The following is a 14,247-nucleotide window of genomic DNA, read 5'->3' as shown; positions in this document are numbered from 1 at the left end:
GAGTAAAAACTGTATAACGGGATCAGAAACAGATGTAAACTGAGGAAGAAGAAAACACGGTGCCGTCCCTCACACAATCCTTTATGGCGGAGGGCTGCTGCAGGTTTAAATAGCTTTGGGTGCAGCTTCAACTCTGTGTTGTATGAAAGGAGAGAAGGTTAGCACTCCCCTTGATAAGGATGGAAGAGGCCCTTGTGGCCTATACAACACGCATACGGTTAAGGCACTGCCACCTACTTCGTGGCATCTAACCATGTTTTTTCCATGGGAGAACCCCTAAAGAAACCAGCTCCTTCCACTGATGAGCCCACCGGGCCTCTCCTTTTCCCTCAGCCCGAGGAGGGAAAAGACTCGCTTTCCTCAGCAGCAGCTCCAGCCCCTGCCACCCTGCACCCAACACAAGCAAAGCTACAACCCTCCTAAGGGTGCAGACCCAGCCGCCCATGGCAGGAGCCTTGGTTTCAGCCCTGTGCTTTATAAGATCAGCCAATCCTGGCCCCAACCCACCACTGACACACGAAGCCAGGTGTAATCATGGCTAAGCACCATTCACAGGTGCCAGCAGTACTCCCAGGTGGGATGCTGGGGACTTAACCACAACCTTCACATGCAGCTTTCCAGCCGATCCTTTACATTTGGGCTCTCCAGTCTGGGAGACAAAACATATCCTTGTTCGAGAAACTGCTTGGAGAAACCTGGTCTGGCAGAAGGTGCCTGTGGCAGGGCCTTGGCAAAGCCCCTCAGACACAGTTACAGGGAAGCACAAAACAGATTTGAACCTATGTAAAAATGCTTTGCTGGAGTCAGATACCAGCTTCTCCACACCAGTAAAGCAGCAGCGCCACATCTGCAATCACACAGCTGCATCAGCCCGAGAGAAAAACTGGAGTGGGGAAGAGTCACGAGGAAAAAGATGATTCCAGCAGTGACGCTCGCCAAGGCTGGAGACATGTCCGTCCCTAGGGGTAATGGAAAACCTCAAAGGACAGCGATATCATTACTGGCCCTTTTCACACCAGCTCAATGTGAACTCTATTTTTATACATGTAAAAGCAAAGCCATACATCATGGCTTGCAGTTGATCACCGTCTCCAAGGGTAAAGCAAGGCAGCCCCAGAGCAAGCACCAGAGAGATTTGTACTGCAATTGATTTGCAGCCATCAAGCACACGAGGTCGATGCCAAAACCATGGATTTTTGCTGCCCCAGGAACGCGACATCCCCTTCCAGCAGAACCCTCTGCCTGCGATACAAGCTGTGTCCAACACAGCCAGTTCCTGGATCGTCACCCATTGCCCACACTGATTCCCTTCCCCTTAGCCAACGGGCTCCGTGAGGGTTCATACCAACACTGCGCCTGCCAAGGACAGCTCCTATTGAACCCTTTTGCTTTCTTCTTAGGACAAGAAAGACAGCTTAGGAAAGACAGCTGTCCTTCTTAGGACAGCTCCTATTGAACCCTTTTGCTTTCTTCAGAATTTCTTCAGAAATTCTGACCCAAGTTATGCTCCTGTTTTCTGTCTCCACAGCAGACATCAAACACCACGATGCTGCTGCTCCTTTCTTCCTGTTCCCCTCCTCACTCAATGGAGCTGCTAAGAAGTACTTCCCCTTACAGGCGTTTCTAAGGGAGGCTTCTTCGCTCACAGACATGTCACATTAGTACTCTTACCACCAGCATACACAGAAAATCCCACCTTTTTATTATGGCATATGGCATTTTTCTGGATGTGTAAATACCACACGGGTATGACAAAAAGGGAAAGAAATACCAACGCTGAAACAGATACAGAGTCATGCCATTATCAATACAGCTTCATACGATGGATTTTCAAGATACAAAAGTCTGGGTTGGGGTTTTTTTTTAATTCTTTACATTGAAGTAACTTTACAGTGTTCTGTGAGCTTTAGAACCAGAAGAGGAAACTTAAAATATGCTGAGAACAACTACAAGCAGGAATCATTTTAATGGTTAACAGAACTGTAACTCTGCTCTAGAACAGCATCTATTAAACACACGTAACAAGAGGTAAGCAACTATACAGAAGGGAAGAGGAGATTTCACCACAGGAGTCAAGTCAGGGGCAGAAAGAGGGGGGTCTGGAACTGCATGGTTTTATTTGGTCACAAAGTTTGATCTGAGTGTTTAAAATGAAGCACCCTTAAAGATGCAGTATTTCTATGTAAAACAGGACAGAAACTTCCCAAGAGACTAGAACCTACATTCTGGAAAGGAAAATAAGAAATCGGACATTAAAAAACCCTCCACACATCTCTAGGCTTTGACTTCACTTACTGTGAGAGAGGCGATGGCAGCGCTCCCACGCGGCAGCAGCGCCCAGAGGCACCACCACAGCCATACAGTATCTTTGGGGTGTCCAATACAGGGCGATGTCAGGGTGATCCAGGGCTGCCAAGGACCAGGCAGGGGAAGGAGAACTGCATCTTGTGTGTGTTTTCCACCGCGTTGCCCGGTTCTAGCAAAGAGCTAAGACGTGTTCTTTGGGCCAAGACTAACAGAAACCGCTTTATCAAACACTCTTCGGGTTTCCTGCCAAACTGCATTTAATATTCTCATGTGGGCTTTTAGTATTCTTTCTTTAAAAGCATTTCTCCTGACAGTCTCAGTGATCCCGCAGCATTTAACAGTCACTCTTCCACAGTTTAATTGTTTTGTCGTTTTCTAGCGCCGCCGAGGCAATGATGTTTTCTGTCGGGTGACAAGCTGTTGAGATTACAACATCTAAACAAGGAGAAGAGACACAAATATCACTGTCTGCAGCAGGGAGAGCTGGTGCATAGCAGACATTTCTGAAACCACACCTGCAAACAGCATTGCCGAGTTCCTGGTTCTTTAGAGCACAGTTACAAATGCAATACTTGTAAATATCTGACAACTGCTGCTTCTGTCAGAGGAAATACTTGCCAAAAAGCATAGATAGTCATGGCTGGAAAGTGTTTGATGGATTTCACAGCGTGAGAACTCTCTGGATTCTGGTTCTCGCCTACTTCACAGCCAGCACTCTTAGCATGTTACGTCAGATAGCTAACAAAAACCCAGGTCAGTTTTTTTCCTGTCCATGGAAGATATTCCCACCATCCCATCCAATGCTTAGGCAGCACTGCAGAGCCCTGCCCCAGCCCACTGCTGCCACTGGCCCCACTCAGAGACCAAATCGATGATCCTTCAGACTGAAACTTCCACCAGATAACACCTCAAAACGTGCTCAGCTCTGCCCCCAAGAACACGCAGATGTAGCTATTTACAAACAGCAGGAGCACATCAGTCCTTATCCTTTCAAGAGCTGCAACTTTGGAAGGTGTTAACAGGCAAATCAAAGTCACTAATATTACAAGTCACTTAAATACCCTGCCAGCTCTGAACTCAAGGAAATCTCTTTTGTAAGCTGGTGTCAAAGTTCTCACAGTGAAAGAATAAACACTTGTGATGCCCATAAAAAACCCTTCATAAAAAGGAGCAAACTCCTTGGGCCCAATTAAGCTTCAGCCAGTCAAGAATTTATGGGTTTGACAGTCAAAAGCTAAACATCAGAGAGAAAATGCTCAAGGTGAGCTCTCATTACAAGTGACATGAGGGATATTCCATCAATAAAACCAAAATCCTCTTCCACACCTGTGTGTCCTTGTAATTTCTGTACAATCTCTTTTGTCTGAAGGTTCCAGATATAAACCAGGTTGTCTTCTGAGCCGGACACGATCCACTGGAGAGGGAGAGAAAACACAGTCATTTTCATCTCTCTTCTCATCTTGATCTGCTATTATTCAGTCAGCATTTCACTGCCACCATGTGAAAAGGAACTTCCAACACTACGTGACTGCTCCATGTGGTTCATTCTCTCAGCACCCCCGTCCAGCGCACAAAAGCAGCAGAAAGCTTTGTTCTGCGTGTGCTAGAGCAAGAGGTGCTAAGGTGGTTGGTTCAGTGTTAGGACTAAACCTGCTCCATCACCTCAATGTATGAGCCTATCATCCAGTGGCTCACTGCTAGGACACCCTCTTCCCCGCTGCACTACAGCCCCTGTGAACCAGCACCCACCAAAGGTTTCCACTTCCCAAATTCCTGTTTCAGCTCCAGAGAAAAGCAGTAAGAACTGCACATTGGCAAAGAGCCTCTCCCATAACCACTGACCTTCCCACCAGTGACGGAGAAATTAGCAAATATGCAGTACTTCTCGTTCTTGTGTCCTGTGTAGGTCTTCAGGCACTGGAAGTGAAGAGCCACAGGACATTAGCACAGCTGGGAGGTAGTTTTCTAGTCAAGGACAAACTGTTCTGGCAGAAAAGACTAATACATCTGCTTGTGCTTCCCAGCCTGCCGACTTATCTAGAGGATGCAGGGGGCACCTCTGCCCTACAACACTGAACAGTTGTCAACGGGGGGTGGAAGCCCTAAATTTGTCACATTAGCACAGAGAGAGAGCAGCAGCAACTTATTGCTCATGAAAAAAATACAGAAATAAAGCATTACTTCATGTCTCAGTTAAGCAAAAAAGCACATATGAAACCCAGATTCTCATATAAGCTTAGGGAATTCTATATAGTGAGAGAAGATTGGTTTTACCTTTCCTTTGCTGTAGTCCCAAAGTTTAAGAGTGCTGGAAAACAAGAGAAAACCAAAGATTTTAGTTCTTGGGGTTTGGATTTTCCTCCCATCTGACAATTTCCCAGCAGGAGCAGCAGCAGTTCCACCACAGCAGAGTTCGAGCAGTCTTTTACAGGTTTTATTTTCTGACTCTCAGTGTTACAAAAGAATCATATGATCAACGCAAGGAAAAGCTGAGGTTCTGAAAGGTACAAGGAGGAATGAATGGGTGTTGCAGTCACTAAGTAGTGCCGAGACAACCCACGTCCTGCCTGTGCCATTAGCAGAGCTCAACACTTCACCAGCTGTTCATGTTTGACAGTACATATGGACTTGTATACCATTACTACAATAGCTAAAGAGCAGCAAACTAAAGGTTTACCTGCCACTGAAACACCTCAAAGCCTGTGGGGTTTTTCTGTTTGGTTTTTAAGTACTTACTTGTCCAAGGTTGCAGCTAATATGTATTTGCCATTAGGTGAGAATTTCACAAAAGACACTGGAGGGTTATCATCATCTACAGTGAAAACAAAAGCAACATTAGCTAGCGCACGACTGTACTGTCTCATACAGAACTTCCTCTGACAATGATGTGTTAACTGTCTCACTGACGCAAGCTTTCAGCTTTGCTGACCCCTGCTATTTCAAGAAAAAGAGGTGTAGGAAAGGTGATTCTTTTCATTCATCTAAGAAAAGGGTATTAAGCACTTTCCTCATATTTTAAATACCCCTTTGTAACTGATCTTTCCTTCCCTGCATTAGCAGGTACCAGAGCAAGACCTTTAAAAATCACTGTATTAGAACACACACCACTGATCTGCAGTGCCATTTAACTCGTTTATATAATGCTCTGCAAGACTATGAAGGACTAGGCAACACATGCCCAACTGGTGGTTTCCTTTCATCAGCCATGCTCACAAGACACCTTCATGCACCTCACAACAGTCACAGCCTGTGTCCATCACATCCAACAGCACAGACAACTTTGTGTGGCAGTCTGGAACTGCTGCATGGCAAGCTCTGCACAGCTGAATGATAGAAAGCTTTGGAAAACTTCTATAATTCTATTCTATGATTTATTCACCTATACTACACAACACACCAACTCAAGTTTCAGTTCATGCAAGAGGCTAGTTCCTCTTATTGCAACAGACTGGAAGAAAACAGTATACTATCACAGCAGTAGGAAGACAGTTAAATAGAGCTCAAGGAAGCCACTGTTCACAGCAATGATGCAGAATATTTATGTCACAACACCAAAAATAGAGCACAAACAAGAAATACTCCTACTCACCAATCAGTGTTTTCAAGCACTGGCCTGATGCTGTATCCCAGATTCGACTATTAAAAACACAGTAGAACCATTACTATTGAAGTTTCTGTTCTGATTTTAACATTACAAATACAAGCTCTTTTTAAGAGTCCTTTTTTAAATGCAAAAGGTTTGAACAGTGCCACAGGCAGGAACTAAGCACTTACCAGAGCCCATCATAGCTACTTGACACTATCAGGGATCCATCACGATTAAAATGCACCTGTAATATTACAGAAGGGGAAAAACAGCTTTACCGATGTACATAAAAAGTCAAATGTTTAAGCTGCACTTTAAGTTGCCTTGTATTACTGACTCTGCAGTTCACGTGGACAGAAGGAGAAAGTCTACACAACATACAAAACACAGGCCTGAGTTTAGATGGGCAATATGATCAAATCAGACTCTTTCCCCCCGGTTTGTCTGGCACAATTACAAAGAGGGGTGGATGTTAACTACAGCTGTTTATCCAAGCATTAGGGACTGGAATATGTTTCCTCAGAAGCTAAGGAGAACACATGAACACAGATATGCTCTGATCAGACAGCACTAGGTGTGAACAACACAAAAGCAACAGATGTACAGGTCGTTCTCTGAACCTCAAGTGACCACAAATGTATGCCCCAGCTAGGCTCAGGCACGACTGGCACACCACTATTCCCTGCTCCCCACATTAACACCCAGGACCAAGATCTGTACCAGTCTTACAGAAAACACTGCTCACTCCATTCTCATTGACCGCCAGCTCTCTGCTGAGGAACATAAGCATGTTAGTGCCTTCACTTATCAGAAGATACTTACAGCTGAAACTGGGTCAGAATGAGCAGGTAACGTCTTGAGGCACTTCCCTGTTTTCACATCCCATATCCTCACACTTTCGTCAAACTGAAGATTGAAGAAATGCACAAGGTGGTTTAATGATGCACCTACCTGAGGTATGCGAGATGTTATAGCTTGACTACATGCATGTGCCCTCCTCCAGCTACACTGAGCTGCATCAGAAAGCCTCGGAACCAAGCAGGGCAAAAATAACAGACTGGCACATAGTTTCCTGCACTCTCCCTCTCTGAGCAGGGAACCTGCATCTTGGGGATGGGTTAAAGACATGACTGCGTCCCCAAGCAGACAGCAGTGGCACTGCAGAGCTCAGCTGACTACAAGCTGTGTTTGTGAAGAAAGAATTGAAATGGTAAGGGCTTGTGACTGGTACCCCAGGTCCAAGCCTGGTAATGTGCTACCGTAACTAACATCATTTCATAAGGCCAGCAGCCATTCTAAGACTGTGTCATGTTTGTCCCCTTTCCCTCATTATCAGGCCCTGAAGGTCCTTTGAACCAAGCAGACAAATCAAACGGATTGCTTCGTCCCATCCCTATCAGCATCGAGATTATTCCCCTCCTCACCAGCCCTGAAGGTCCCGGGCATGCAGCCAGCACAGTGATGGCCACCACCCCATCCCAGGACAAGCTGCAGCAGCACACAGAGTGCTGACTGCAGAATCGAGCAGGGACCCTGGCCTACAACTGTTCTGGACAGTGAGACCATGACCCTACAGCAGCCAGGGACACCCCCACCACCACCTGCTGCCTCCAAGGACTGAGTGACTCACATTCTTTTATACTGTTTTCATGTCTAGATTGTGACTGTTATCACAGAATAGGGTTGCTATCACAGAATAGGGTTAGGGTTGGAAAGGACCTTAAGATCATCTAGTTCTATCAATACAGCCAACCAGTTATTAAGATCTGACCTGATCTGCATAGGGCCCAGATGACTGAAGTCATACTTCAGGGTAAGTCAGAATCCAGGTGATTAGAAATTGTAAGTTGCATTATAAGTTCTGTATTATGCCAGCTGTGTGTACTGCATTGATCCCGCTTGTAGAACCCTGTGCCACTCTCATCAGAAACTTCCTGTGCTATACTAATCATACCCTCTGATTTAATGCCATTAGCATTCTGCCACGGATCCCTAAAAGAACCTGTGTGTCCCCCGAGTGAGGGGTAACTGGGGGGTGCAACACTTGCTTGGCACAAAGGGACAAAAGGATCACTTACTGATCCAGACACGATGAGGTTTGACTGAGGGTTGAAGTTGCAGCAGAAAACATAGTTACTGTGCCCTTTCAACGTCTTCAAGCACTTACCCTGAAATAAGATTTAGCAGAGTTAAATATCTTTCAGAGCCAAAAATGCATTCAGATAAGCTGCATTAACATTAACCACTGTGCAGCACACAAAGAAACCAGCTCTAACCCAAGACCTAGATGGGCAGAGGATCAGCTACAGCAAAACAGGAAAGAAAAAACACCCATATTTTTAGAGACTGCAGGCAAGCTGCAAACCCTTTGGGCAACTCAGGAGAACCAAGCAGTTAACACACCTAGTCAAAATACAAGCAAGTTATCAAGTTCTCATTGTCACTGCAGATAAGGAAGAGGGAAAGAAGCAAAACCAAGTGAGGCTACGATAAGAAATTAGAGAGAGGTTTCAGCTGAGATGCTGCTTTCAGAAACAAAGCCTGCGGTTGCATTGGGACCATGAGGCTTAAGTGCTCTCAGAAGGTGAACAGATTCTTCCTGATACCCATAAGCAGCCCCCCCTTTCCAAAAGGAACAACATATCTCGCTCTTCCTCACGGCCCAGGCAACCAGCAGCTCGTTACAAGCTGGAAAGATTGAGTGTCACCCAAACAGGAGGTAGTGCTTAACACTTGACCTTCTCTCATCATAACACATCAAGGCTGTCTCCCAGAACATGAGTGAAGACGCCAGTGCTGGGGAGAAGGAAGATAAGCAGTAATTTGTCCTTACCGAGCTTACATCCCATATTTTGAGCGTTTTATCATCAGAGGCAGACACAAGAAGGTTGGAATCTGATGACCAAGCAACATCGGAGATCCCCTGAAACACAGAAAAACAATTCTGAGCTCTGCTTGTTCACTGACACAGGGAAATGGAAGAGAGACTGCATGTGCTCTGCACAGCTGAATCTTGAAAGAAAATTCAGCACTGAGTTCAGAATTCATTAATCTGACCAGGTTAAGAGCTCCTTGCTGGACACTTGCTCATTTTAAGGTGAGCCATGTACTCCAAAAATACCAATGGCTTGTTCACACAGCTTTACTGTGGCCAACAAAGCCCTTTCCTGGCACTCATAAAGAGTTTGCTATCTAACTAAACTGAAGAAGTGGCTTCTCTTCATGCCAGACCACTTGCTCTTTATCATCTGAGTCCCTAAACGTTGGAGAAGAACAAATTACACCGGCTTTCCTTGAAGTGAATCTTCGTTTTTGCTTACGAAGCTTCAGCATGTAAGAAACTTCAGAAAACAAAGCCATGGGGCTGGGAGTTGTGTTTCTTTAGAACTTTGCAGAATGAGTAAGTGTTGTGTTTATGTAGGCAAACCCACAAGAAAAATTCAATCTCCTTAAAAGGCAAACCATTCTCTCCAGACACAAAGGGAAGATGGAACAGGACACACTGTTACAGTCTAAAGGGGTTTCACCCAAGCATGCACTGCCCCATGCCCGAGGCTGGTGTCCTCAAAAGGCAGGGACACAAGAACAGCAAGGGAACGTGCAGACAGGGACCCCACCAGCAGCCTGCACTTCACCTACACTTCCAGCCTGCCCTGGCTTACTTCAGCAATTCCAGGCTGTCACACAGGCCTGCATAAACAAAGTAGCACAAAACAAGACCGAAGAACAAGCCTTCCACACTTATCAAACTAAGCCAGAATGGAAACTTCCAGGTGAGGAAAAGTAAATTCGTATTCAAGCGCCCAGTAACCTCCTCGTACTCACCAGTTTATGGCCAGATATTGTCTTTTCAAACTTGCCATCATATGCTCCCCAGATTTTAATGAGTTTGTCAGCAGCTGGAAAAGAACACACCAGGTAAGAGATTACCCATGGTGGCCCTTCCAACTGGGAAGAGACATCTTAACTACACGTCTGCAAGCACTGGGCAGTCCTCCCTCCCCAGCAGACCTAAGTGTAGAAGGTGATAGGCAGCTTGTAAAGAACAGCTCCATACACACCACACTGCAGCAGCTGAGATTACATAAACTGCCTGGAATGCACAGAGTCTCCAGCAGCTTCAGTTCCTCTGATGACAATTTGGGTTTCTACTCTTGTTTTAGACTGCCAGCAGTAACAGCAGTGCTGGGCCATAGGAATCCTGAAACACTTCTGCCCAAAGCAAACAAACATAACACCACAAGCTGGGCTGAGTTAATGCCTGCAAAACCCCAAATGTTAACTTGCAAAACACACCAGAGAAAAAGGTTGATATTTGCCAGAGGTAGAGGCTGGAAAATCTGAGTGGGGAGAAGGGGGGCGGTCATGGAGACACTTGAACATTAAAGTGATTTCTCCATGGTAACTGCACTGGACTTATTAAGGCCATCTGCAGTGAAACCAACGACCCAAGTCATTCCCATGTCCAGCAGCCGCTCGAGTGGTCCCACCAGATTGCTCAAGTGGTCCTCACCAACACATTCAGCAATGTTCTTTTCAACTGCCCTTTCCTTATACACAGATCCTCTCTGGATCAGAGAGTCACGCAAACAGGTTTTCCAAGGAAAGCTGTCAAGCAATGTTGATCACAAAAAAACCCTTTAGGAAACACCAAAGCTGATGACAGGAAGAGGACTTGATCCACCACTGAAGAGAACAAGAACTGCAACACTATTTATAATATCCTGCACGTTTCACTGGGTTAATCAAAGGCTGTGACTTACTGACCAGCGCAGGCAGCCAGGACAGAGGTACGTGGCCAGCCTCTGTGCCACGCTGTGTAGCTGAAAAGCTGAGTGGGTCAGGGCTCTCCAATTTGCAACACACAGAAGGTCCAGTGTTCAAAGCCACAGAACATAAAAAGCTTAAAGAGATTATCTCAGAGACTGACAGCTTTGATATTGCTCCTTTGAAGAAAAACCATGACACTGCATCCCTCCTCCACCTGATGGAGGTAACACTGCAGACAGGCAGCTCTCCAAAGCCCATGTTGGCATGTTTTAGACGAGACAAGAAGGAAGCAGTACTTACAGGAGCTGGCAAGCCACTCTCCATTAGGGCTAAACTTCACTGATGAGACTGCCTTGGTGTGTCCTGCTAATGTGAACTTCAGAGCATAGTTTGGTTTTACTGGTGCAGGCTGTAAGAAAAATACATATGAGCAAGTTGAATAAATTCCAAATCTAGTACCCCACTGGGTCAGCTCACAGTGACAGACTGCATGGATGCTCACTCCAACAGAGATGCCAGCATTTACAACTGTGTCATGTCTCCCCCCTGCCTCCAAATTCAAATAACACCAAAACATCCTTGCTGTCTGGGGCCAGCAGTGCCTCCCTGTTGCATGCACAACAACTTGCCCTTGATAGGAATTTCAGCCAAGCCAGTAACAAACAGGGGAGAATAATGCAACAGCCCAGCCATAAAGTGCTTGGTAGATCAAAATACTCCTCTTGCTATTGATCTGTGTACTGCTTTTAAGTGTTTGCAGTTTTCATCCTTACCATGAATTAAATCACAGGCCAATTCCTCCAGACTCCTAAAATCCCCTTTTTTTTCCCTTTTCACCCTTTGCAAAGGCTTCATGGTTAAACAACAACATCTCCTTTGAGCATCTGCAGGCTTCAAAGAATCTGCATAATTCCCCACTTTGCAGCTAGCTCACAGATTCCCTGATTCTCCAGTCACCTCCAGGCATTCCAAGGATACAATCAACCTCTCTTTTTAAGGCTCCAAGTGATCAGGAGGACTTTGTTTGCAACCCCCGCCCAGCCCTGCGGAACAGGCTGCGCTCCATCGCCCTTCCCACGAGACCCTCAGCACGTTTCCAGCTCAGACAACAGCAGAGCCTGGCAGAGATCTTCATCTACGAGAGAACTCGACCAACGCTGGTTCGGCTGCTGAATATGCAGGTGCTGCCATGTGTATTTACACGGATACTGCTGGAGCCCCGCACACACCTTGCTCTGATTGGTTGAGGACGAAGGAGTAGATTGTGTTTTGGTGGATTCTGCATCTGGCTTCTTTTCTTCTGTTGCCATGGTTCTGAAGCTGGCAAATGAGACTTGTGCTTGAAGAGGAGAATGAATGTGCTGCTTCAAAAGGCAGCTCTTGCCACAGACAGAACGGCTCTGAAATGCAAACCTAGAAGAAAAACAGAATATTCTCATTAGCTGTCAAAGAGATTCTCAGCAGCCAGAAAAATGAGAGTATCTAACTGCAGGAAACCAGGATGAAAAAACATAATCTAGATCCTGTTAGGAACACAGCAGGATTGCAGGCCTTCAGACCTACCAAATGTGCAAGACCCAAGCCCAAATCACAGCCTTTTATTGCAAAGCTGTTAGGTGTGGCAGTTTTCACAGCATGGTCCCCAAAACACTTCTAACAAGCATTTAGCACACAGTAAATACAAAGGTTTGTGCAAAAGATGGAAGGAACAGCCCAAGGCCTTTTTTTCATGTTTGTTAAGGTTCAGAATAAAAGATTGACATGGATACAAAACCAGCAGTGGCATTTCCAAAGCTTACGATTCTTTTCACCTCAGAATACGTGTATTTCAGTCTCAAATTTCCCTCTTAAAAGGCCTGGATATCAAGCCATGGCTTGGCTGTCAAACCCTGCCCTTCTCCACCCAAGACTTCTCATACTGAAGCAGCCTCATGCTCACCCCACCAGATCCACAATGTGCAACAAACCCTCACGGTGCTGTGCCCATGTTCAGCAATGGGGGCTGGTGCTGCAGAGGGAACAAACCTCCACTGCAGCTCAGGAACAGGACAGCCTCCAGCTCAAGCTGTCAGGATCTGTCTTCAAAGCGTGCTCGTGATACCCCACCACTGCTGCCCTTCTTTGTGCTGGCAGCAGCAGATTTTGGAGCACTTGCCGCTTCAGCACATACTGGCATTGTAAGCATCTCCCTCCTGGAAGGGAATCCCAGCCTGGTTTGGGCTGGAAGGGACCTTAAAGCTCCTCCAGCTCCAACCCCTGCCCCGGGCAGGGACCCCTTCCACTGGAGCAGCTTGCTCCAAGCCCCTGTGTCCAACCTGGCCTTGAGCACTGCCAGGGATGGGGCAGCCACAGCTTCTCTGGGCACCCTGTGCCAGCGCCTCAGCACCCTCACAGGGAAGAGCTTCTGCCTAAGAGCTCAGCTCAGTCTCCCCTCAGGCAGGTTCAAGCCATTCCCCTTGGCCTGTCCCTACAGGCCCTTGTCCCAAGCCCCTCTCCAGGTTCCCTGCAGCCCCTTCAGGCACTGGAGCTGCTCTCAGGTCTCCCCTTCAGGAGCCTTCTCTTCCCCAGGCTGCCCCAGCCCAGCTCTCCCAGCCTGGCCCCACCGCAGAGCCGCTCCAGCGCTCGCAGCAGCTCCGTGGCCTGCCCGGGCCTGGCTCCAGCAGTGACCGGGCTCACAGAGCGCGGCCCCCGCAGCGCGAACCGGGAGCCCGAGGCACGGGACGCAGCGGGCCCCGGCGCTGCCCCCGCACACGCAGGGCCCCGCGCGGCCGAGCCGGGGGGGGGGTGGGGGGGCCCTGCCCGAACTTCGGGCCCCGCTCCCGCACCCCCCCCCCCGCACCCCGCACACGCGCGCGCCGGGAGCCGGGAAAGGCGGGAGCGCGGCGGCGCGAGGCCGCCCGAGGGGAGCGGCGGTGCCGGAGCGGGCGCGGGCCGGGCCTTACCGGAGAGCGGGCACCGAGCGGGGGCGGCCGGGGCGGGGCCGCCGCCTCCTCCGCGGCGAGGAGGAGCGCGGCCGCGGGAGGGGACGGGGGGCGCGGCAGCGGCTCCAGGGCCCGCGGGCGGGGGAATGCGGGACGGCGCCTGCGCCGTGCGGGCCGCAGGCTGCACAATGCCGCTCTCCCGGGAGGGCTACGGCGCGGCCCGAGGGACACAAAGCAGCGCTTGCGCGCGCGGGAGCGGTCTAAGGGGCGCAGGCCCCGCCCCGCCCTCAGTTTCCCCTCCGCTCGGGGCTGAGCGGCTCCGGGGCTGCTCCGGGCCGCAGCCGGGCTCCTCCCCCCGCCCCCGCCGCGCTGGTGAGGCCCCGCCCCGCCCCGCCCCGCCCCGCCCCGCCCCGCCCCGCCCCGCCCCGCCCCGCTGCCCCGGCTGCGGGTGGCGCTGTGGCGAGCGGGCCAGCGGCTGGCCCGGCCGTGGTGAGGGGAGGGCCTCATCCGGCCTGCGGGGCGGAGCGGCACCGCTGAGCACGGCAGCCCGGTACCGGCAGCCCGGTACCGTAGAGCACGGCAGCCCGGTGCCGCAGAGCACGGCAGCCCGGTGCAGCAGAACACGGGCAGCCCGGCACCGCAGAGCACGGCAGCCCGGTGCCG

At 49.0% G+C, this 14,247-nt stretch overlaps 1 protein-coding gene and 1 non-coding gene across 3 annotated transcripts; one reads left to right on the top strand and one right to left on the bottom strand.

Moving 5' to 3' along the window:
* Window positions 1-135: 135 nt before the first annotated feature.
* On the top strand, window positions 136-263 carry LOC136022611 (U6atac minor spliceosomal RNA). Its single transcript, XR_010616225.1, has one exon. It is a non-coding gene; the product is annotated as a U6atac minor spliceosomal RNA (small nuclear RNA).
* A 1,416-nt stretch (window positions 264-1,679) lies between these two features.
* Window positions 1,680-13,803, bottom strand: WDR5 (WD repeat domain 5). Of its 2 annotated transcripts, none has more exons than XM_065695559.1 (14): window positions 13,606-13,803; window positions 11,893-12,076; window positions 10,964-11,072; window positions 9,719-9,792; window positions 8,727-8,816; window positions 7,972-8,061; window positions 6,716-6,799; window positions 6,082-6,137; window positions 5,897-5,943; window positions 5,044-5,119; window positions 4,582-4,615; window positions 4,150-4,224; window positions 3,634-3,721; window positions 1,680-2,742 (listed from the first exon to the last, which is right to left on the bottom strand). In XM_065695559.1, exons 2-14 carry the CDS (start codon window positions 11,971-11,973, stop codon window positions 2,642-2,644), a joined length of 1,005 nt encoding a protein of 334 aa, XP_065551631.1. In that variant the 5' UTR covers window positions 11,974-12,076; window positions 13,606-13,803; the 3' UTR covers window positions 1,680-2,641. The 2 variants fall into 2 exon arrangements, with proteins under 2 accessions (XP_065551631.1, XP_065551632.1); XM_065695560.1 differs by lacking the exon at window positions 13,606-13,803 and adding an exon at window positions 12,689-12,769.
* Between the last annotated feature and the right edge of the window lie 444 nt (window positions 13,804-14,247).

Source organism: Lathamus discolor, chromosome 15 (genome assembly GCF_037157495.1).
Source record: "Lathamus discolor isolate bLatDis1 chromosome 15, bLatDis1.hap1, whole genome shotgun sequence".
Classification (NCBI taxonomy): Eukaryota; Metazoa; Chordata; class Aves; order Psittaciformes; family Psittacidae; genus Lathamus; species Lathamus discolor.
Note: the sequence above shows the minus strand (reverse complement) of the source record. Positions and strands in the feature narration are given on the sequence as shown.